The sequence below is a fragment of the Oryza glaberrima genome, chromosome 2 (assembly GCF_000147395.1).
Source record: "Oryza glaberrima chromosome 2, OglaRS2, whole genome shotgun sequence".
In the NCBI taxonomy this organism is placed as follows: Eukaryota; Viridiplantae; Streptophyta; class Magnoliopsida; order Poales; family Poaceae; genus Oryza; species Oryza glaberrima.
Genome location: NC_068327.1, coordinates 26354180 through 26376818, shown reverse-complemented (window position 1 = coordinate 26376818; position 22639 = coordinate 26354180). Strand labels below are relative to the sequence as shown.

General features: G+C 43.8%; 3 protein-coding genes across 4 annotated transcripts; 2 read left to right on the top strand and 1 right to left on the bottom strand.

Moving 5' to 3' along the window:
- Nucleotides 1–3562: 3562 nt before the first annotated feature.
- LOC127764485 (probable serine/threonine-protein kinase PIX13) lies at nucleotides 3563–6556 on the top strand. Its single transcript, XM_052289369.1, has 5 exons — nucleotides 3563–3802; nucleotides 3983–4392; nucleotides 4787–4934; nucleotides 5367–5518; nucleotides 5616–6556. Exons 1-5 carry the CDS (start codon nucleotides 3727–3729, stop codon nucleotides 6198–6200), a joined length of 1371 nt encoding a protein of 456 aa, XP_052145329.1. The 5' UTR covers nucleotides 3563–3726; the 3' UTR covers nucleotides 6201–6556.
- A 2208-nt stretch (nucleotides 6557–8764) lies between these two features.
- LOC127762912 (protein LAZ1-like) lies at nucleotides 8765–13655 on the top strand. Of its 2 annotated transcripts, XR_008015614.1 has the most exons (10): nucleotides 8765–8993; nucleotides 9636–9958; nucleotides 10049–10105; nucleotides 10206–10314; nucleotides 11133–11317; nucleotides 11398–11486; nucleotides 11791–12052; nucleotides 12226–12477; nucleotides 12702–13073; nucleotides 13173–13655. XR_008015614.1 is itself a non-coding variant. In XM_052287445.1 (9 exons), exons 2-9 carry the CDS (start codon nucleotides 9806–9808, stop codon nucleotides 13020–13022), a joined length of 1428 nt encoding a protein of 475 aa, XP_052143405.1. In that variant the 5' UTR covers nucleotides 8766–8993; nucleotides 9636–9805; the 3' UTR covers nucleotides 13023–13655. The 2 variants fall into 2 exon arrangements, 1 of the variants encoding a protein (XP_052143405.1); XM_052287445.1 differs by having other exon boundaries at nucleotides 8766–8993; nucleotides 12702–13655.
- Nucleotides 13656–13692: 37 nt separating this feature from the next.
- On the bottom strand, nucleotides 13693–18300 carry LOC127762911 (protein ALTERED PHOSPHATE STARVATION RESPONSE 1-like). Its single transcript, XM_052287444.1, has 4 exons — nucleotides 16785–18300; nucleotides 16523–16686; nucleotides 15364–15587; nucleotides 13693–14922 (listed from the first exon to the last, which is right to left on the bottom strand). Exons 1-4 carry the CDS (start codon nucleotides 17899–17901, stop codon nucleotides 14193–14195), a joined length of 2235 nt encoding a protein of 744 aa, XP_052143404.1. The 5' UTR covers nucleotides 17902–18300; the 3' UTR covers nucleotides 13693–14192.
- Nucleotides 18301–22639: the final 4339 nt, after the last annotated feature.

Sequence of the window (22639 nt, the reverse complement as noted above, 5' to 3'; positions counted from 1 at the left end):
ATGTATAGGAAAATACTAGTACTTATTTAATATTCGATGGCCATATAATTAAACCCATGACTTATAGGTTAGTTAAATCAAGTTTAGCCTCATATTTTGTAACTAAAATATTAATACTCATAGATAAATCTTTAACTTGTTTATGAGAATAATAACAGAGCTAGATGTGGAGGAATCACCAAATAATTTAATCAATGCAATACCATATAGAATAGCATATATATATATACCTAAACTGGTTACCACTTATTAGTAACCCAACAAATCCAGTGCTTAAACTTGCCCATCACATATATAATATCACTCATAGAAACTAGCTAATGTATAATTTAACTACAATATATTCAGGAATCACTTGGAGCATTGGGTAGTACACTTTCTAAATGGCTCATGTACAGTAGGCGACCAAAACCATATATGTTGTTGCACACGCATATAATGTACATTCCATTATAGCTATACTATTGATTTACCTTTTCCATACATTAAACTGGGGAGTATATGACAAATATGTATATTAGATAAACACTAATTATAAATTTCGACCTCCTGTGATTGATCGTTACGGGACCATAATTACAAATAATCTGTACCTATAACCTCACAGATCTAACATATAGAGCATGGATAATTATTAACCCTTTTATAATTTATAATGACAAGTAAAATATGATCATAATTAAAATAATGCCTCATTGGAAAAATGATAATATAAATTAATCGATGTAATTATTTCTTTGACCCTAAATCCATCCAAGAACAGAACCCTTAGTATAAGACCATTTATAGATGTATGCGTAGTCGTATAACCCTCCCATAACCCTGTAGCTTGACTAAACCACAGATTAGCAAAATGTGTATATCATATATTGTGCTAGTTAGTACCAATAGAGCCATCATGACAATATAAAAGACTAAGAATCTTGGCCCTTAGCATGATTAGAATCCATTAGCAAGCCGGAATAGTATGAGCAACCCTAGGTTCGACACCATCATTATATTTTGCTTGTGCACATTTGATTGTTGTTTGAATATTGGTTTCTCTCGCGTATTATAGAATTTGTATATCGGTTAGTTGTGAGGCAGCGTATGCAGCTTCCAGGAGGTGAAGATTGATCAAGATTATATCAAGAATAAGAACTATCCTGAGCAGGCAAGTCATCACCCCATTCCTTGAGCATGTTGATCCCAATTGTGAAATTGTTTTGTTTACAAATAAAATTGCATGCAGTGATGAATGTCCTACTTGTTATTATGCCATGCCTTTGATTATTGCTTATCTCATTATTCCCTTGTACCCATAATTACGTATGAGTCCCTAGTCACTTATGACGAATGCTTAGTAGTGCTAATTTAGATTCATGCATTCTCATATTTATCAAATGCTTTATGCTTGGGCAACTACCTTGGGGAAGGTAGTTGAGATACGGCATGTGGAGACATGAGCGCCATATTGCCATGACATTGATGAGATGATTTGTGAAAGAAAGTTAAAAACTAAACAAATTTTTTCGACTGGGGCGGCTGGAGGACTTGGGTGGTGTCCGGTAAAGGCTAGTGCCGTCCCTGGTCAATTAAGGACCGAGCCATGAAGCTAAGCATGAAACGACTCCAGTACAACCGTACTTCTCGTATGGGTATAGTCCTAGCAGAGTAAATAGCTGAGCGGAGGCAGTATCCCTGCATAGTGGTTTTCTTGATGTGTGTGAGGCAGGGCCTATGGTGGGGTAGCCATTGGTAGGACCGCGAGGGGCGGGTGTCTACAGTGGTGTCGCCGTTGGTAGGACTGCCATGTGTAAACCTAAACTTAACTATAACTTAATGCATGTGTGAGTCTTCCCTTCCCGGGAGCGCCAGAACTCCTCTCACTGCTAGAAACCTTGGACGCCTAGAGTGCATGAGGACTAAAGTTCATGGAGCGGGTACTGCCAAAAGTGGGGTTATTGAAAGGCTTTGCCGTGGCAAGTCTCATTTGTTGGGACGTAGGCTCATGTGTTGGGCAAGTCGCGGAGTACGGGTAAAGTGTACATCCACTGCAGTGTGAGTAAACCAAATCTATTCGAATAGCCGTGCTCGCGGTTATTGAGCACCGGGACATGTATTACACTTGACTCTAATTTCTTAATCTGATTGGGTGGAATGTTGCATGATGATTTTGTACTGGTGGATCAACTTCTCGAGAGGCGAGAAGGGGTAGACCCCAGAAAACCATGACGACCAGTGGCGGGAAGCTATCCTTGGAAATACAATGGATGGTGGACAGAACCGTCGCTGTTTAATGAACAATAGAATTAAAATATGATTAGTTTATGCTAGGTCTTAGGTTTGTGAAATGATATTTGAAAACTCAGCTTTACGCAAAGTAACCATAGCCACTCCTTGTATTATCCTGTACATTACTGTATTTTTGTGTGGTGGCTTGCTGAGTACTTTTGTACTCATTGTTGCTCTATATATATCTTTTAGCAGAGTGTTGAAGAGAAGCCCTTGTTAGTACGCTTGCGTACCTAACAAGCTGATCGGAGTGCGGTTCCATTCTAGGTCTCGTTCCCCAGTCGACTGCTTGTGGCATGTTAACCGGGCCCTTGTATTATTTTGTTTTCCGCTGTTATTCTCTAATAGTTGTTGGCCTACCTGGCCCTAATGTAAGCATTTAGCTCTCTTAGCCTGGATTTATTCGTGATATGTTGTGATTCGGCTATGTATGTGTGTACCAACTACTGATCCAGGGATTGGTACTGATAAACACAGAAGATTTCCGATTTACAAAATCGGGGGTCAACAGCCCGCCCCATCATATCTAGCCCCAAAGAACTACTATCGAAAACCCGGGTATCATAAACCCCAGAAGATCCTACTGCAAATCAAAGGGCTGCCAATTTACCAAATCATATTCTCACGCCCTACCTTTTTCTCGTCTCTTGTGTCTATTTGCTGTTGGATCCGCTATCACTGGCCCACTGCTAGTTACCGACTACTCGGCTATGGCAATTTTGCCGCCAGCCCATTCTACTACCTAACCATCTCTTTAAGGTCGGTGAATTCCCTCCTCCTACCCCAATCTTAATATGGGATCCTAACTTAAGTCGCCACTATCTCGCTGGCTTTCAAGGAGAAAGAGTGACAAGGATCTAATGGTGAAGGATTCATCAGATATTCAACTCAAATTTATGTCAAATGAAGGTTAGCAATTCTGCTAAATATCCCATATTATAAACAAGCGTTTCTCAAAAGAAAATTGAAAAATAAGTACAATAATAGGCAAATGGATCTAATATTCTTTTTTCATTGGAATGGATCTAATATTATAATCTTGACCCCGCAAAAAAAATTCTAATCTTGAGAAACTCAAAATGTTTTTGAACACTGATGAAATTTGAAACGAGGTGCCAGTGTGCCACAAAACATGTATATTGCCGCGATATGCGCCATGCGGCCATGCCGCCATGTGCTCCTCCCCTGATGCATGGGTTCCCAGATGACAGTCGACCAGTCGCCCAGCCAGGAGCAGCCTTCCTCCAGGCCTCGTCTCGTCCTTCCACACCACGTCCAGGTCATTTCCGCCTCCTTTTTTAATAGAGGAAGAGCGGAAGACATGGCGAAGCACGTCGCTGGAAGGACATGATCTACGCACACAAGCCATTATAGCTCGGGGAAGAGACTCACAGAGAGGAAGTGCTCCCGGTGCTTCCCTGCTCGTTTGGCTGCTCGCCGGCCGCGTCCGCCATGGGGAATTGCTTCGGCTCCGATGACGGCGAGGTGGAGGCCGTCAAGGTGATGGCCCGTCATGCGCTGCCACAAGGTACATATATGAATATCGACATCCCGATGCTCTGCTTACAATATCACTACGTTTTCTTTGTATTCGTGAGATTTATTTTGTTCATCGGGATCTGGAACCAACAAAGCCATTTTGTCATGGTTTTGGTGCTGCGTCTCTAGTTCTGACGCACTTCGTGTGCTGGGTTTTGCTCTTTTGCAGCGGCAATGGCGAGACCGGTCATGGTCGCGATCGCGCAGCCCAATGCACGCGTCGCGATGAGCCCAGGGCGGCCACCAACTGGTAAGTTGCCGAGCCAGGCCACAGCCACAAGCACCGGCGGCGGGCGATCGGTGGCTGGTGGTGGAGGCCGGACGAACGCCGGCGGCGACGCCAGCGCGGAGGGGAGGATCCTGGAGGCGCCCAACCTCCGGATCTTCACGTTCGCCGAGCTCAGGGCCGCCACGAGGAACTTCAAGGCGGACACCGTCCTCGGCGAGGGCGGGTTCGGGCGGGTGCACAAGGGGTGGGTGGACGAGAGGACCATGAGCCCCGCGCGGAGCGGCTCCGGCATGGCCGTCGCCGTCAAGAAGCTCGATCCGGAGAGCTTACAGGGCGTGCAAGAATGGCAGGTGCGTGATATTTCTTTTCGTCAAATAAACCATGATCAAAAGAACAATAACTTTGTAGAATCCGCGACCTAAATGATTTAGCCCTCTTGATCTCATCACATTCTCATGCGAAGCATAAATTACGATTGGTCCTTAGTTCCCCGACGCATGGACGCGTTCCCGTCATAATCTGAGATGCATGAGTCAAATCTTTCTTCGCTGACAAAATGGGATGCCACCTTGTGATTGATGAAGAAATGGTGTTGATCTTGTTGGTATTAAAATGTTCATGCAATGGTTCGTCAGTAGGCAGTGTGCATGTTTAGTGGTCGGCACGTCGGGTGCTGATGCGACTGTTGTTTTTCTCTTCTTCTTTTTGGCTTTTCCACTGTGTCGTTAACGAATTTGTTTGCAGTCCGAGGTGAATTTTCTGGGGAGACTTTCACATCCCAACCTGGTGAGGCTACTGGGCTACTGCTGGGAGGACAAGGAGCTACTGCTTGTGTACGAGTACATGGCCCAAGGCAGCTTGGAGAACCACCTCTTCAGAAGTGAGCCACGCAGTAAGTAAACTTTAAGACAAAAGGTTTCATGGTGCTTTCAGATCCATGACGGTATGGCCATGATTATTAAGAGCTGACAACTTGACTTGGGCTGCTAATTAACGATGTCTGATGGTGGTCACAAGGGGACAAATTGAGATCATTGTTCTGCTTCACATGGAGAGGGGATTAGTGGATGTTCTGAGAACAGAGTCAACTGATAGTGCATAATTTATACAGGTGAATAGAGTATCAAAAGCTAGCTTGATATGAAGAGTATAGATATATAGATATAATTGGGTTGCCAGGTTGGAATTGGAATGACAATGGAATTTACTTCATTATTGGATTGCAAAGCTGGCATCGGAAAATCAAACCAGAATTTTTCTGAACACACTGTAACTGAATGGTAGAACGAGAGCTGAAAAATGACAATCTTTTTGTGTCAACCAGAGGGCGGAAGCGCGTCGCCTCAGCAGCCGCTGTCGTGGAGCCTCCGGCTGCGCATCGCCATCGGCGCGGCCCGCGGGCTGGCGTTCCTCCACTCGTCGGAGAAGCACGTCATCTACCGAGACTTCAAGGCCTCCAACATCCTCCTCGACACGGTAACGCCCTGCACGCTGCCGCCTCCCGCCAGAGTACACGCCGTCGTCTAACTCGATCATCTCCTTTTCCTGGCGGATTGATCATGCGTACGTGCAGCAATTCCACGCGAAGCTCTCCGACTTCGGGCTCGCCAAGGACGGGCCGGCCGGCGGCAGCAGCCACGTGACGACCCGCGTGATGGGCACCTACGGCTACGCGGCGCCGGAGTACGTGGCGACGGGCCACCTGTACGTGAAGAGCGACGTGTACGGCTTCGGCGTCGTGCTGCTGGAGCTCCTGACGGGGCTCCGCGCGCTCGACGCCGGGCGGCCCAGCGGGCAGCACCACCTGGTGGACTGGGCCAAGCCGTTCCTGTCCGACCGCCGGAAGCTGGCGCGGCTCATGGACCCGCGCCTCGAGGGGCAGTACTCGTCCAGGGGCGCGCAGCGTGCGGCGCAGCTCACGCTCCGGTGCCTCGCCGCCGACCACAAGAACCGGCCCTCCATGAGGGAGGTCGTCGCCGTCCTCGAGGAGATCGAGTCCATGTCCAGGGGCGGCAGCGGCGGTGGCGCCCCCGGCTCGGCGTCCCCGCGTCCCGCGGCACGGGGCGGCGGCGGCGCGCACGGTTACGGCCAGTCGCCGCGGCCGGGGTCGGACTGGGCTGGCCCGGCCGCTGGCCACCCGTCTCCGAGAGTGAGATAGCGTAAGAGCGACCGGCGCTTGCAGCTGCTGCAGATCGTGGGCATACGCAATACTTTTGCTGCACCATATGCTTTGGTCTTTTCTGATCCTCGATCGTTCTTCCCTGATGTCCGAACGGAACACTTGAATCCTTTCATGTGACCGATTTCTCGGGAAAGAAACACAGAAATCTTTGGTGTGCCATATGGACATAGAGCGTAATTTCTAGATGAGGGGGAAAAATTAACATCTTGCGGATGCCGTTGATAATGATGTAAATATATATTGATATGTTTATACACTATATATACTTAGTGGAAACAGAATAAAGCATCTTGGCTACGTAGTATTTTTGGACATTTAAAACGATAGTTTCTAAAACGCTGATAAAAAAATATTGTTTGATGTTGTTGATTACATTATATAGTTACATTTGACAGATTTTAGGTGTGATTTTCTGTTGAATGTTGTATACGTATTCTCTTAAAAATTTTGAGGTGCTTCGGTACAGCAAACATAGTTCTCTAAGCCAACCCTCTTGAAAAAACCGAAGCTCGCATATGCCTTGTGCTGCACACATCATCAATTGAGTTATTGTTGGCACACACCACATGGACCAATAATTCCTATTATCTCTATCCTTTTTTAGTTTTCTATTTCTCTTTTCTTTTTTTTTCCCATATGCACGCACCTGTTCTTTTCAATGATTAGTGAATACGTTGTCCATGACTCCATGCCCATGGACTTCGTAAAACCTAATTATTGTAGTACGTGCGAGTGTATGGAACATCCCATAACATTTCTCTTATTTTTTTCGCACGCTTACTAAAATACGATGCGTCTCTTATAAAATTTTTATATACTAACATTGCTTTTAAAAAAAATCATATTATCCTATTTTAAAAGTTTTTAGCTAATATTTAATTAATCTTATGCTACTCCCTCTGTCCCATAATATAAGTGATTTTGAGTTTTTGTTTGCATTGTTTGACCACTCGTCTTATTTAAAAAATTTGTGCAAATATAAAAAAATGAAAAGTTGTGCTTAAAGTACTTTGGATAATAAAGTAAATCAAAAAAAATAATAATTCCAAAATTTTTTGAATAATACGAGTAGTCAAACAATGCAAGAAAAAAAATCAAAATCCCTTATACTATGGGACGGAGGGAGTAATAACTTGCTTTGTTATACGTGCGTAAGAGACAAGTTTCTAATTGGTGGTACCAAATGCAGCCTTAGTAGCAGCCAAGGTTCTATATCTTGCAAATCAAAAATACTTTTGATCATCCAGAGAAACAAAATTTCCCGAATTGCCCGAAAATTTTGACCTTAAAAACTTGAAATTTAAACAAGTTTTGATTAAATTTATTTTTTTTAACGATCTTTTTGGGGTTGGGGGTTGCGATTCCTAAAATTTCAAACCAAAATATTGAACCCTGGCCGCAACAGCTACTCCACTCCTAGAGATCGCAACAGCTACTCCACTCCTAGAATCTCTAGTACTCAAATTGTCTTTGATTTTACTCTCGGTTCTCAATAAGTATATATAGAATTTAGACAATAAACGTAACTTCTTCAGCGCTCAACTGGATACCCGCCGGTTATTTCTCAGCTCCTCCAAACAATGAGCCTAACAGTAATTGATGTTCTAGTTGAAGGATAAACTTTGTGTCATCCAAGATTAGTGATTTTCTTTCTTTTTAGATAATAGGAATTTATAAAACCTGGCTTCTACACCAATGAGGTACATACAGCCACATAAATTCCGAGCAAACAAGCTCAGTTCTTACACACAAGTTTATAAACAAAAGGAGCACAAATCTTTGTGATTTTCTTTTTTTAAGTCTCTGCTTGGCTGTAGCTTGTTCATGGATAGCAGTGGTGCTACCGGCTTCATTGCTCCAGGCACGTAAAAGATCTTGCTAACAATATCGTTATTCACGCTACACCATATATATTGAGCTTGCCCTGATTTGAAGGAAAAACACTAATTTTGTAGGAATTAAATTATATAACATTTTCTGCCTTTCTTCTATGACCCTTTCAAAAAAAAATGGATACTATTGAATCCTACAATATTTCTAAGAAATGCCACTATCTGTATATGTTTTGGAGGAATTTTAAACATCAGATTGAACCCCAAGGAAAGTTTCCTTTGATCTCATTTAATTCATATATGTTTTCTTGCTGTCTAATCAAGCAATTATTCCTAAATTTTTCCTATATTTTATTTTATAGTTCTATATTTTACACTTACAATTTTATTTTCTATTTCTCTGTTTTTTTAATCATGCGTTTCATGTTTCAAAGGAGATAATAAAAGTTCCCTGAAAACTACCATTGCATTAAACGGCTCATTATGTTTTAGTATATTTTTCGCAACATCATATTCGCAAATGACCCTTAACTAAGCAATTAATTCGGTAGTACTACATCACTACATCCTAAATATATGCCACAGTTGAATATCGCTCGCGCGGTGGAAGGCGTGATTCTCGTTCGCGTGAAGCAATTGATGTATGCTCAACGAGTTCCCAATGGTTTTCTTCTTGGTCTTTAAAAGGAAAATCAAGAGATTTTCTCAGCGATAAATACCCGCTAAACACGCCGTGTTACTCCCGAACTTTCCAGCTGGAGCCGTGAAAGCTATCGACGCCACGTCAGCGCATCTACTCTCCTCGCGTTTCGGCTGGCCCACGACACCGGCGACGCGCGACGAACGCCGCCGCGCCGCCGCCCCCAAACCCCCAAACTGCTCCGGCGGTCGTCGAACTGACCACGCCGCCCACGCCAGTTCGCGCTCACCTGCCCAGGTACTCGATTTAGATTCCACCCTAGCTGGGGTGGGTGTCTCTCTTTTGGCTTTTCCCCTAAGGCTCTTCGATTGTTTCGAATTCGATTCCGTCCCAACCTAGATTGCAACCGCGTCATCTATTTTGTGTTAGTTAGGTTTTTAGGAGTTCAGCTCCGCAAGCCGGGTTGTTCAATTCGAGACGAACCCCATCTGATTGCTCTGTAACTTTGCCTTAGCGGTGGATTTTGGTCGCGCCTATGGTATGAGGGGCATTAGCCGTGAGAATTATCTTCAGTTGCTCGTGGATTTATGGACAGAGAAAAAAAATGTGAGCGGGTTTATTAGCTAGACTTTGTGCAACTATCGTTGCCTATACTAGTTGCCTAGTTGGATTGTGTTTATGGGGGAAAGAAGTTTTTCTTGCATAACTGAATCTATTAAAACGGTGAATTCGTTTAGTCAGCACACTGTGTAATTCTACATTTCTGCTCACTCCTATTCCTATAGGCCTGTTGGAGTAGGCAAGGAGATTTTATTTACATACTCAATTATTCACCGTTATCTCTAAATAGGGTGGTCTATTAGTCACTCAATTTCCCAATTCTCATATGAAATTTCGTGCTGTTGGTAGATTTACATTATTTAGACATTTTCCTTGCAGATAGTAAACTATTTGGGTTGGGAATTTGATTCATATGGTGGCAGCATTGGGTTATATGTATATGATACCAAGCCCATTCAATTGAAATGCTCCGCCTTATGGTTAAGGAGACTATATGATGTTGAGTCCTTATAAGTTTATTGGACTTCAAGGAAGTGTTACCAGCTGTCATGAGGGTCAATCCTGCGCTCTTCCTGCCTTTGATGGCCGAATATGCAGCACCCACATGGGCCATACTAATTTCAGGGTTCTTCATGCTGCTTTCTGCTTCCCTCTCTATGTACTTGATATTCCAGCACCTTTCAGCATACAACAATCCAGAGGTTTGCTTTGGAACTCCACCATGTTATCAATACTCAGTAAGGTTTGTCATGTCTGCAAACAATATCCATTTCGTTTTTGTGTTTTTCCAGGAACAGAAATTTGTTCTCGGTGTTATCTTGATGGTCCCTTGCTATGCAGTTGAGTCGGTAATATCTCCAAAGCAACTTCTGTTTTTTTTTGTTGGATTAGGGCTCTTCAGATATTTTAGTTGTGTATTTGATGATCTTTGCTTCTCCTCTGCAACAGTATGTTTCATTGGTAAATCCTGACACTAGCGTGTACTGTGGCATCCTGCGTGACGCCTATGAAGCATTTGCTATGTATTGCTTTGGAAGATATATTACTGCTTGTTTAGGTGAGCTGTTTTCTTAGACATTCTAACTTTCATTGCCACTCTCAGGGTGCTACTTGCACTTATACATTTAGTTAAAGATTGATCTACGGTCTACTCTTTTTGCAATAGATCTGTCACATTTATGATGTTGCTATGATGCACCAATCTTTTTTTCCCATTTTGAGGGAACGTGGGGATGGATATGTTAAAACAATGCAGGTAGTTGGGTTATGTTTGGTTTGTGGCCTGTCTATCCCCATGGACTTTGTCAATGACTAGCTACATATTATTGTGCTTTCAATTTGGGCAAAACTTTGGCAGGATGACCAATTTATGGGCATTCATAAATTTTTCAACACACCAAGTAACAGAAACAGACCTTTGGCATTGGAATGAGGCATGATTTCATTTATGGTCCTTTATATATAATATGTACCTCCATAACTGGATACAGGTTTTCCATGTATACAGCTAGTCTATATTCACCCCAGAACAACTGGAACTATTGTTCGATAAGGTTATGCAAAGGCATCCACCATTCTATCTGCCTAAATTCCTGAGATAACAGTATCGTTGTTATCAAGGATTCTATTCGAGGGAATTTACCCGAGAGAAGAGGCTTAATAAAATGAACCTGTGTATAACTACTAAAAATGTCACCTTGGACAAACAAACAATGCATCCCTATGTATATTTTCCCATTAATTGCTTTTTTATACAAGGGAAGTAGGATTAACATGATAAAAATACTATATGGAACCGGTTCATTAATAATTTGGAAGCTCTCCATCTATCGCTCTTATTTAATTTGAAAAAAAATGTATATATTTTGTATATAGGTGGTGAAGAAAGGACAATTGCATTTTTGAAGAGGGAGGGTGGCGGAGATTCTGGGGAACCTCTTTTGCATGGTGCTTCTGAAAAAGGGATCATACACCATCACTTCCCTGTGAATTACATATTGAAACCATGGAGAATGGGTGTGAGGTTTTACCAGATTATCAAATTTGGTATATTTCAATATGTATGACCACTTGTCCAGCTAGTTGAATTGGAATTTATGATTTTGAGAGCATATTGGTTAAGTACTTTGTACCTGTGCAGGTGATTATAAAGACACTCACAGCTAGCCTATCCCTGATTCTTCAACCTTTTGGTGCATATTGTGATGGAGAATTCAATTTGAGATGCGGGTAAGACAATTTTCCATTTTCACCTCTTGTGTCTTGAGTTCAGCAAAGCAAAAGGCATTCACCTTTATAATTTGAATTTCATAATGCTTGGAAAAATTTTATAATAGGAATAATGCAGAGACAGATAACTGCATAGAAGAGTAATGCAATCTTCTTGATGACTCTACCTGTGTCACTGCATAAGCTGTTATCACCTTGTCTTTATCCCCAGAATATATGTGCACATCTAGCAGTCCACTTCAATGAATTATTTTATGCATGCTTATCCATTTTTTCAACTTCATTGCTTTTGTTCAAACTGCAGATACCCATACTTTGCCGCTGTCCTTAACTTCAGTCAATATTGGGCCCTATACTGTTTGGTGGAGTGGTACACGGCTACTAAGGACGAATTGGCACATATAAAGCCATTGGCAAAATTTCTTTCGTTCAAATCTATAGTATTTTTAACTTGGTGGCAGGGTATTATGATTGCTATCATGTATTCTTTGGGCTTGGTTAGAAGTCCGTTGGCACAGAGCTTGGAGTTAAAGTCAAGCATTCAAGATTTCATCATTTGTATAGAGGTACCTCACCTTTCCGAGTTAGACGGGCTTCCAAAGAATATCGTTTATTTTTCATCACCTGCAAGCTCATTTCTGTAAAGAGAGTTCTTGGGTTGAATTCACCTACGGTATATCACCTGCGGGCAACTCCTCATACATGTTTTCCTCAGAGTGTATTTCTTTTTCCAGCGCAGATGGGTATTGCTTCAGTTGTTCACCTATATGTGTTCCCTGCAAAGCCCTATTCGCTATTAGGTATTCATCGTTCACCTGAAAACATTTCAGTGCTAGGGGACTATGCCGCCACTGACCCTGTGGACCCTGATGAGATAAAAGATATTAGTCGGCCTACCAAATTGAGGCTTCCACAGTTGGAACCAGATGAGATAATTGTGACAAATGTTAAAGAGAGTGTTCGAGACTTTGTAATTGGCAGTGGAGAATATGTGAGTTCTTGCAAACTAGTCCTACCAAGATTTAAATCTATTCTGTTCTTTTATTTTTTTTACACTTCATAAGATTTTCTTCGTAGAGCTCATATCTACTGCTTTCACCCCTCCGAGGTGTGGGCTTCTCACTGTGTTTCACCATTTCTTTTTTATCTGCTTCACCTAGTTTGCACGTGTTTGCCAATATTCTTATTATGTTTTGTGTTTTTCTTTATCTTTAGGTGATAAAAGATCTCAAATTCACGATGAAGCAAGCAGTGCGACCAGTCGGGAAGCGCTTTGAGAAATTAATGAAGAAGAAGGGCAAGTTCGGGCAAAGCCGTGATGACAATTGGGTGAGTACCTCCACGCCACAGAGAGCAATCCATGGGATCGATGATCCTCTCATATGCGGGAGCTCTAGTGACAGTGGGATCGGTAGAGGAAAACGGCACCGCAGGGACGTAAGCTCAGCTGGTGTTGTGGACAGTTGGGAAGGCAGCGACCAGACATCAGATGGGTATGTCATACGGGGACGCCGCTGGGAAATCAAGAAATCATGATATTCTTTTGTACAGGAGCTACGGAATACGAGCTGGGTTGCTGACTCGCTGGTAAATTTTGGTGCTAGCGTACAGCTCCCGTAGATTGCTTAGCTACTTGTGTGATTGATTGTTTGATACTGTACATGGTTTCTCGTTTTCTATCTATAGGTGCGGTCAGAGTATTGTAAGTGCAGAATTCCACAAATTGTGCCATGCTTCAAGGGGCCAAGTGTAATTGAGTTCCTTTACAGAAGTGCGAGGTATTGTACTAGAACACAAGTACACAACTCCCTCTGTAATTTCGTGAAAGTCGCTGACACGAACTGGATGTACGCCAAGGGAGGACACTTCATGTGCACTCGGCAGCACCAAACTTACAAAATACAAAAACCCTCAGAAAGTTGGAGAAAAAAAAATCTCTTAACAGAAATAATGGTTTCATCACGGTCGTCAAAATATCAGATGAATGCATGACTCATTTGCCTGTGCAAGGAGAGAGGGAGGCAAGATTTCAGTGGACAATTTTCCTTCTGATTTTTGAATTTTGTTAGCAGAATTTATTTTGCTCTCTGGAATTTTTATAGCTCTTGGGAAGTACTCCATGAAAAGTAACCATGAGGTACTCCCTAGAATATACTAGGGAGTATATACCTCCCTATTAAACCGGAAAAATACTCAACACTACGCCACGAACTGCATTCAACTCTTTCCACTCTTGCACAGTTGTACATTCATTCAAGTGCACCGGAAAAATACTCAATACAACGCCACGAACTGCATTCAACTCTTTCAACTCTTGCACAGTTGCACATTCATTCCAAGTGCACTCTTGCTCATTCATTCAATTGTATGGAGGCCAAGAAAAAGGCAACACAGAAGATCAGTACATTGCATACTAGCACCGAAACGAGCACTTCACCTATATGTACCTAATGTACCTGCTACTTCAACACAACTATATCTATTATGATGGTCAACACAGGACATTTGCCTGAACTGCATCGACAAACAACGGTCAGTTAGCAAAACTCCAAAGTCAGAACTTCCCCACAAAAATTTGATCTGCAAACAGCATTTGCCCAGAACATTCTGCATTGATCTGATAAATTATAACCACCTGGAGAGGAGACCCTTGTATTTTACAAGCTGTGTTCACTGTAGTGTCAGATGGAACCTCTATGCCAATGCCTATGAAACTTTGGCTCTTTCTCTAGACAACCTTTCCTCTTCGGCATGCCTCAGGGTCTCATCCAAAGCTCGCAGGGAATTGGAAGAGTAACTTTCTAGGGCTTCAAGAACACGCTTCAAACTAACCTGCACACTGTTTGCCTCAAGAAAATGGACCTGGTACGTTTGTGCTGTTGGAAGAAGGCTTTGCCGGCCCGGTACTAGAGCTAGCTTTCTGTTGAGTGTGTCGGCCTCCTTGTTAATCTCCAGGGTCTTCCTTTCCAATATCTTGTTCCATTTTTCTCTTTCCCGGATTGCAATCAGCTGTTCAGTTTGCTCAACATTTTGTTTCTCCCATAGGCTCCGTACACTAGACACAAGAGCTTGCATGCTGGTAATCACCTCCTTCTCAGAAATCCGATCCATAGCTTGGGACCAGCTATTACAGATGACAAACACAAGGGGTGCGCCCACTCTTCCAGGAGAATACGGAGGAACCCCATCAGCCGTCTCCTCCTGCTGATAGTTAAGACAGAGTGCCAGCCATCCATTCAGTGCCTTGATGAAGCTCCTCTGCTCATTCACCCAGGAGGAAAAATTGACGATCCATTTAATCAACTCTAGTTCAAGCTCCATTGCCAGATCTCGACTGGTTCCACCAGAAATTATTGAATCCAAGTTTTTTGCCTCTGATATTGCTTGACACTGGATGTGGTAGCAGTTCAGCTTATCTTGCCACATTTTCACAAACCTGTAAAAGATGGCTATAAGACTTTTCTTTTGACACAAACTAGATTTGAAGATAATATGAAATGCAAGAATATCTAGAAAATAAATTTGAAGTGTTCAGTATTCCACTTGATTGTTCTACAACATAGGTATCGTCAAATACACATTTGCCATAGAGTACCCAAAAAAAAAAGCAATTCTAGACGTACACATGACTGTTTGTGATGCTTTAACTTGATTAACTTAAATGTGCATAAATCATTTTTGTTATGAAAATGTGTCAATTTCTACAGAGATCAATTTAGTGCACTGGTACATAATTACCTTCAGAATTAAGGCAGTTACTTTCTGATAGACATACTACACATGTGGACTGACATTACAAAATAAAAAAAATAATGGGTAAAGACAAAGCTAAATCAGACTATTTGAATAAATGTCAGAGGGAAAGAATAGAGTGTACCCTTGGATTAAGGTATTAACTTGTGGCCATAACTCCTCGTCCCTTACTCTGTTTATCTTTTTCGACACCTTAGCAATAACTCGCACAGCTATCCGTATTTTTGTTGATAGCTTCCTAACCAAATTACGAGTTGCATCAATCTTGGGAGCTTCAGCGCCTTTTTGATCCAAGAATTTCAGCCTCTTAGAGTTCTTGGCAAGCAGGAGCCGCATTTTCTCTTCAGCCTGGAAGAGGAAAACAGCACCAAAACATTCAATACGGAATAGAGACTACCAAGGGTGAGCTCAAGCAAACAACATGATTTCCCCAATGTAAGAGCAGTAATTCTTCATTGATGGGTTCCTCATAGGATTATTAGTTTACACGTAGGGTGATAATGATATGAAAAGAAAATATAATATTGTCCTGTTATGCTACAAGGGAACCTAAAAAGGCATGGCAGCAACATCTTGATAAAATTGCCATTAGAGGAAAAGGCACCAACCCGTAAGTGTTCTTACTAAATAAATCTCACTAATAGGCTTATGAAGAAAATGCATAACTTAAAATACAGCAAGTAAAAGAACAGTTCCAAATCTGGCTGTTAGGTCCCCATAAAGGCACTTTCAACTCTGCTATTCAATGAGCCATTTTCTTAATCAAGCAGCACACCTAATTCAAGATAGACCCAATGCAACAGTACTAAAATAACCAACACTGTTAGGGGTGTATGCTTTTGTTTGGGGATGAGTAGGTTGGAATTGGGAGGAGTGGGCAATACATAATGCATGAACATCTCAACAAGATTCAGCCTTAAAACACCTAATGCCATGCTAAGATCTCAAATCCATCTTTCTACATAGGCGTGACTATTGGTGACTGGTTAAGGACGTTGTCACTGTGCAAACTTGCCACAGTGAAATGAATGGTATTGCTCTCTAGTCAGGACCTGTACTCGGTTGTTTCAAATGGGAGTATGGGACCACTCAGCGAGCAGCAATTTTGCATCCTGACCTACAACACTTTGAAGAGCAATCTCAGGGCTCATCTCATGTAACATGCTACTAGCATATTCCAACATATCTCTACATCATACTGTCGAAAAAATATACTGCATCATACAGCAAAATAGGGTACTACTACTTAACAAGGTGGGCACCTTCAATCTGTAAATACATACCTTCACCTCGTCGTACAGCTTCTTCTCCCAGATATAGAGCTTTTGCAGAGTCAAAGACAAGCTCCTTGCTCCCACCACCTTCTCCCCTCCTCCGACATCCAACAGGTCGCTGCCTCCGTATCCTGAATGCGGCAGCGCAATCACTGACACCATCCGAGATGAAACTGTTTCCGAACAGCAATCAAACAATGGCTCCAATGATCAGGCACGAGGTAATCGGGAGATGCATGCGTAGGTTATACAAAGAACAGAGATAGCTCACCATGGTACACTGAGCTCCGGGGATGGTAGCTCCGCCTCCCGACTTCAAGAATCGGCGCGAGCGCCCTGACCGCGTCCGCCGCTCGGACAAACTGCGCCTTGATCTCGCCGGCAACGTCTGCACCATCGGCGGTTCTCCGGGGAGTCGGAACGGACGCGGCGACGTTGCCATGCGCAGGCGTCTGTTGCCGCGCCACGCCGCCGCCGACCACTCCCTTGTCGACGACTGGATTCTCCTCTTCGTCGACTTCGGCAATGCTGCTGCTCACGCCGCCGATAGAGCTGCGTCGGCTGCGAGCGCCGCCGCTCCCGTGCGCGGAGTACTCGCTGGAAACCTCCTTGACGACCGCGTCGTCCTCCTCCAGCTCAGGGATGCCCTCCTCCTCGCGCACCTCCCGGGAGCTCCGGCTTGGCGTGTACGGCGCTGGCGTCGTGGCGCCGGTGCCGGGAGCATCGTAGCAGTAGTTGTCGTACACCTCATAGTTGTCGAACACATTAAAGAAGTCCCACGAGCTCGCCCTCGGTGGCGACGGCGGTGGCGCGGCCGCCCTGTCTGCCCTCCTGGTCTCGCCTCCGTAGGGGTGATACTGCGCCGGTTCGAACGAGCCGAAGTAGACGCGCTCCGACGCGGGGGCGCGCTGCTCGACGGCGACGGACGGCGGGGGCGGGCGGCTCCGCGCGTAGTAGAGCTGCAGTGACCCCGGCGGGTACCCGAACGGCGGCTCGGGCGCGTACCCGTATCCGTACGCATAATGCGGGAACGGCAGCGCGCTCGGTTGGTAGAGTTGCTCGTGGCCGGCGGCGACGCGGCGGCTCGGCGAGGAGGACACGGACCCCGACTCGGATCCGGAGGACGGCGCGAAGTTGATGTGCGACGACGAGTGCGGCGGCGAGGCAGCGGCCTCGGCCGCGGCGTCCACGTCCTTGCGCGCGGAGGGCACCGCGGGCGCGAGGACGAGGTGCAGCGACGCGGACATCGACGCGAGCGAGTCGGCCAGCGCGGCGTGCGCCTCCGCCAGCGCGTACCGGTGCCGCACGGCCGCCGCCAGCAGGTCGGCCCTCCCGCGGCACAGCGCCACCGCCTCCTGCTGCTCCAGCTTCGACCCCTTGCACCCCATCGCCACACACCCACACACAACTCCAACACAAAAACCTTAACAACTTCTCCTCGTGGTCGTGGCGCGTCGGCCTCCTCGCCACGGTGACATGGAGCGGAGCGGAGTGATGAGGAAATGATAGCAACAACCACCAAAAACGCCAAGAAAAGAAGAGGGTGGATGTGGATGGAGACCGCACGCGGGTGAGCGCTACTGCTAAACTGGAGGGGTTTCTGATGATGATGGGCGTGAGAGAGAGAGAGAGAGAGAGGGGGGGGGAAGGTTGGGTTGGGGGAATCACTTCCCGGTTGATTTGTTTGCACTCGCGCAACGACGCTTCTTTTTCTGGGCTTGATATGGCAGGGCCGCGGCTGTTTTGTAGCGAGAGGGGAGAAAAATACAAGGATGACCGATGGCTATAGTTCCGGAGTTCGCTATCCCCGCACCCAAGCCCGCGAGTGTGGGGAATGTGACGGGGAATGGAGGGGACAGGCGAGGAGGCAACACGAGGCCATGTTCTTTTTTCTCCCCCTTCTCGCACACACTATAGCTCTAGTGTAGCCTCTCACGCTGCACACACTCGGGTGGTTTTACTGGTTTTGTCCGTTTCCTTTTGGAAGGGAGCGGAATGGGGTGGCGCCTGGCGATGCAGAGGAGCAGGGGGTTTGCGGTTGCGGTGCACAGGGGGTGTGGTTCGGTTTGGTGGTGGCATTGACGGCCTCCCGCCCGTCTTGATGGTCCGTCTTACCGCTGGACGGTACGGGCTTGACCGGCCTCGTCAGCGGATCAAACCGATCAGACGACAGCAAGCCTCTCCTCTAGTGCGAGACGCACGCTGCATGCGCCGCTGTAGGCTGCAGTGCGGCACAGGCAGGCGCCAAAACACGGAGGACGGAGTGGGTTGCCTGAGGGTTGACGACACTAGAGACAGCGAGGGCCGGCTGTCCGTTGGAAACCGGTAATCGTCGCTCGTCGGGCGGTGAACAGGGTTCGCGGCTAGCGGCGTACTCCGTTCATAAAAAAATCCAATCTAAAATAAGACATAATCTAATATCATCATTTTTGTCTAAATTTATTATTGCACTAGACTATATCTCATTTTATTTTAGGTTAACGTTTTATTATGGAGAGAGTACTTGTGTTTTATTCTAGTTGTGTTCGTGTTGCAACTTGCAACATTCCAGCTAAGGGATGAACAACGTGCAATGGCCGTGATCCTACCCGTGGGAACGGTTGCCTTCGCACAGTTTCCCTCGTTCTTTTTTCCTTTTCGCATGAGCAGGAGCGCAAGCTTCCTAGTTCATAAATTGAGACCGGTTAATTAATGGTACTCTATTAATGAAAACTCGAATACTAGTCTAGAAATATTATTTTAGGCTTTTAAAAACAATAAAGGTATAGGCTCTGATCATTGTGCTAATTACGACATCACAGCCACAACAACTATATAATCGTAGTTTATTTTTCATTGTGGATACTGTTGCGGTAGCTGTAACACAGCCACAAGTAGCACAAATAAACAGCCCCGAGGTTCTAACTTCATCCTTTTATAAAGATATTAAAATAGTTTGTACTAATAATTTTATGAAATCTTTTGTTATAGCAAACCTGCCGATATCATTTTCATATACCTAAACCCACAATTTTAAATAATAATTATGGTGAAAGTTAACTCACGTTAAGTTGTTAGCTACACTAATTCTAAAAGGTTTTCTAGACCGTAGCTTTTTTCAAGTATAATTGAACGTGCAAGTGTGCGATGGGTGTTGCTTGCACTAACACCATCCTATTTCTTCAAACCTTGCATTCACCTTTTCAACTATCATTAGCACTTGTCTTCTGTCCCATAGCTCTTTTGTCGAACATGCCATTTCAACAACTATCATCCCTTGCATTTTAGATTTATGCATAGTGATAGGAAATAGATTGGTTCTGAAAAAAACGATCGTGGATTTCAAGCATTTGGCAAAACATTTCAAGCATTTATTATAGGCTGTGTTTAGATCCAAAGTTTGGATCAAAACTTCAGTCATTTTCCATCACATCAATCTGTCATATACATACAACTTTTCAGTCACATCATCTTCAATTTTAATCAAAATCCAAATTTTACGCTGAACTAAACACAGCCATAGTTAAAAAGGGATGAAATGAAAAGGTTAGCCACCATGATGAGCCTGAGGAAATGATCATGCACCAATGACAGCTTCTCTTTCCCTATTCTTTATCCTCTTCCTCCGATCTTTCCATTATTTCGTTTTGACATTCAGGTCTCACGATTTCAGAGTGGACTGGTGGACCACGCCAATCTCTTTGGGAATAGCAAGATCTGAGGGAGATGGCCAGAGAGATTCCAGAGAGAATTATAACAAGATCTCATTGCAACTTCGGAGGGAGATAACACTGTAGTGAGAATTTACTTGGAGGCCAATCCCTATCTTTTCCGGCACTTGCTTGGGCTTCCTTTTGCTCAATGTGCATGGGGCCTGCCTGTGACTTCTGCCTTTGTCTTTAATTCCATCAACTACTGTCTGCTGGGGCTATGGGTTTCACTGCAAGTCCATGGTTTTTGTGGTTTTCTTGGTTCAATCATTTATTCTCCTGTTTCTCTGAGCCAGGTTACCTTTCCTGGGCTCCTGCCACTGTTTATCTCAACCATGCGTGTCAGTGTTTGTGTGCCACTTTCTGTTGCTCAATACAGTACCACACTGTACTAGTAACCAGTGACGGATCTAGAAAATCGGTTAGTTGGTGTCATAACGTGTTTATCAATGTCATAGTATACTAATTATACTTAGAACATAGTGTTATAGCATATGGATAAACAGTTTTGTTATAGGTTTTGCCGAAAGTCGCGACACTGACGCTTGTACTGTAGATCCGCCCCTGCTAGTAACACATCTCAAATCGAAAATTTTGCCCCAAATGAGATGTGATATGAGCGAATTCATCACTTATTTATCTCTGAGGTTCTTTATGCTTGGATTATTATTTGTGACAAAGTAAAATAACATGGATGTTTATCAAACCAGCCAATTATTTATTTCTCCCCCTTTTTTTAAAAAAAAAATGTCCAAGTCAATGCCACACTGATGGCATTTGTGATATCAATCGTACCCTAGGAAGACACTTATGATGCTAGGTTTTTTTCTATGCATAATTCTCTCAGGTTTCAACATTTACAAGCTGTCACACACTCCATAGGCACTAGATCTTCTGCACGAAATCTTTTTAAAGCCATCCAGATTAGCTATCCTTACTGTTTCCCTTCGTTATTGTATCTCTTCAACTTTACTTGGCAACCATCTAAGATGGGAGAAAAAAAGTTACAAAAAAGTTGACCGTATATTCTGCTTTGGTGATTTGGGGCCACAACCAAGACTCCATGATTTGGTTGTCCTACTGTAGACAGATTATAATTTGGGCATGGTTATGTGAAAAGCAGCTCAGCATGGCTCCCACGACAGTAGAGAGTGACAGGAGGAAGAAGGCCACTCTTCTTCACTGTACAATGTACACCTATGTGTTTGGGAAACAAAGTGAACAGTACCCTCCTCGCATGCACTCAACTTAGTCCCCGTTTAGTTCCCAAAAAGTTTTTTCTAAAAATATCACATCGAATCTTTGGATACATACATGGAGCATTAAATATAGATTAAAAGAAAAACTACTTGCACAATTAGAGGGGAAATCGTGAGACGAATCTTTTGAGTCTAATTAGTCTATGATTAGCCATAAGTGCTACAGTAATCCACATGTGCTAATGGTGGATTGATTAGGTTCAAAAGATTCGTCTCGCGGTTTCCAAGCGAGTTATGAAATTAGTTTTTTCATTCATGTCCAAAAACCCCTTCCGACATCCGGTCAAACATCCGATGTGACATCCAAAAATTTTCATTTCACGAACTAAACAGGCCCTTATATGCCCTATTTGGATCCAAGTAATACTTTTTAGCCCTCCCTCAAATAGCCCAAATAGCTCAAAAAGATTCAAAAGAGTGAGCTAGTTGAGAGCTATTTGGAAATAACACATAAAAAAACTATTCCACCCAAGGAGTGCTAATTGGGGCTATTTCAGGTGAGGCCCACTGAAAAAATGTCTTTTCTCTCTATCTCTCTTCATGGGAAGGTGCATTAAAGGCTAAATAGCTCTCAAAATAACCCTTGAATCCAAACAATTTAGGGCTATTTTATTGGAGGGCTATTTCCTTATGCTAAAAAATAGCTTTCAAAATAACTCTTGTCTAATTTTCCAAACAAGGCCATAGGCTATGCAAAAAGGAAGTGATGCACGTATGTGTAGATAAGTCCCTTACAACTCTGATCTGTCTGGGACCATGGCTTTTACCTGTTCACTGGCAATTTCTTTCTACACTTTCCATATTTCTCTGCACGGATTCCGAAGCGAGAGAATGGCAATTGAAATTAACTAAAGAGAGTGAGTCACAAGAGTGTGTGCTTTGGGGACAATATACTTCGGTGAACATGCATCTGTGAGAGATTACAAATGCACTTTGTTCTTCTGAATTCAGATATTGTAATGCAGAGTTGTGTGTAAGTGGAAGCAAAAAGAAAAATCTCAGTTCATGCATGCCCCAGTTATTCACAGTTTCACGTGGTGAGAGCTGATGCAGAGCAAAACTACATGCAAACTAGTGCCAATTTTGTTGTATTATACGGACAGACAGCCTTATAATGAATCAATTTTAAATTTTAAAATCACAACTTGTAATCCTGGTGACGTTTTGGCATTTGTTTT

Coding starts and splice junctions, on each gene's coding strand:
- LOC127764485 (XM_052289369.1), top strand. CDS start 3,727: ATGGGGAATTGCTTCGGCTCCGATGACGGCGAGGTGGAGGCCGTCAAG. Junction 4,393..4,786: donor AGGGCGTGCAAGAATGGCAG/GTGCGTGATATT, acceptor ATTTGTTTGCAG/TCCGAGGTGAATTTTCTGGG. Junction 5,519..5,615: donor CCAACATCCTCCTCGACACG/GTAACGCCCTGC, acceptor GCGTACGTGCAG/CAATTCCACGCGAAGCTCTC.
- LOC127762912 (XM_052287445.1), top strand. CDS start 9,806: ATGAGGGTCAATCCTGCGCTCTTCCTGCCTTTGATGGCCGAATATGCA. Junction 10,315..11,132: donor ATATATTACTGCTTGTTTAG/GTGAGCTGTTTT, acceptor TTTTGTATATAG/GTGGTGAAGAAAGGACAATT. Junction 12,053..12,225: donor ATTTCATCATTTGTATAGAG/GTACCTCACCTT, acceptor TTTCCAGCGCAG/ATGGGTATTGCTTCAGTTGT.
- LOC127762911 (XM_052287444.1), bottom strand. CDS start 17,901: ATGGGGTGCAAGGGGTCGAAGCTGGAGCAGCAGGAGGCGGTGGCGCTG. Junction 16,687..16,784: donor CCGGAGCTCAGTGTACCATG/GTGAGCTATCTC, acceptor GTTCGGAAACAG/TTTCATCTCGGATGGTGTCA. Junction 14,923..15,363: donor GTTAATACCTTAATCCAAGG/GTACACTCTATT, acceptor CATCTTTTACAG/GTTTGTGAAAATGTGGCAAG.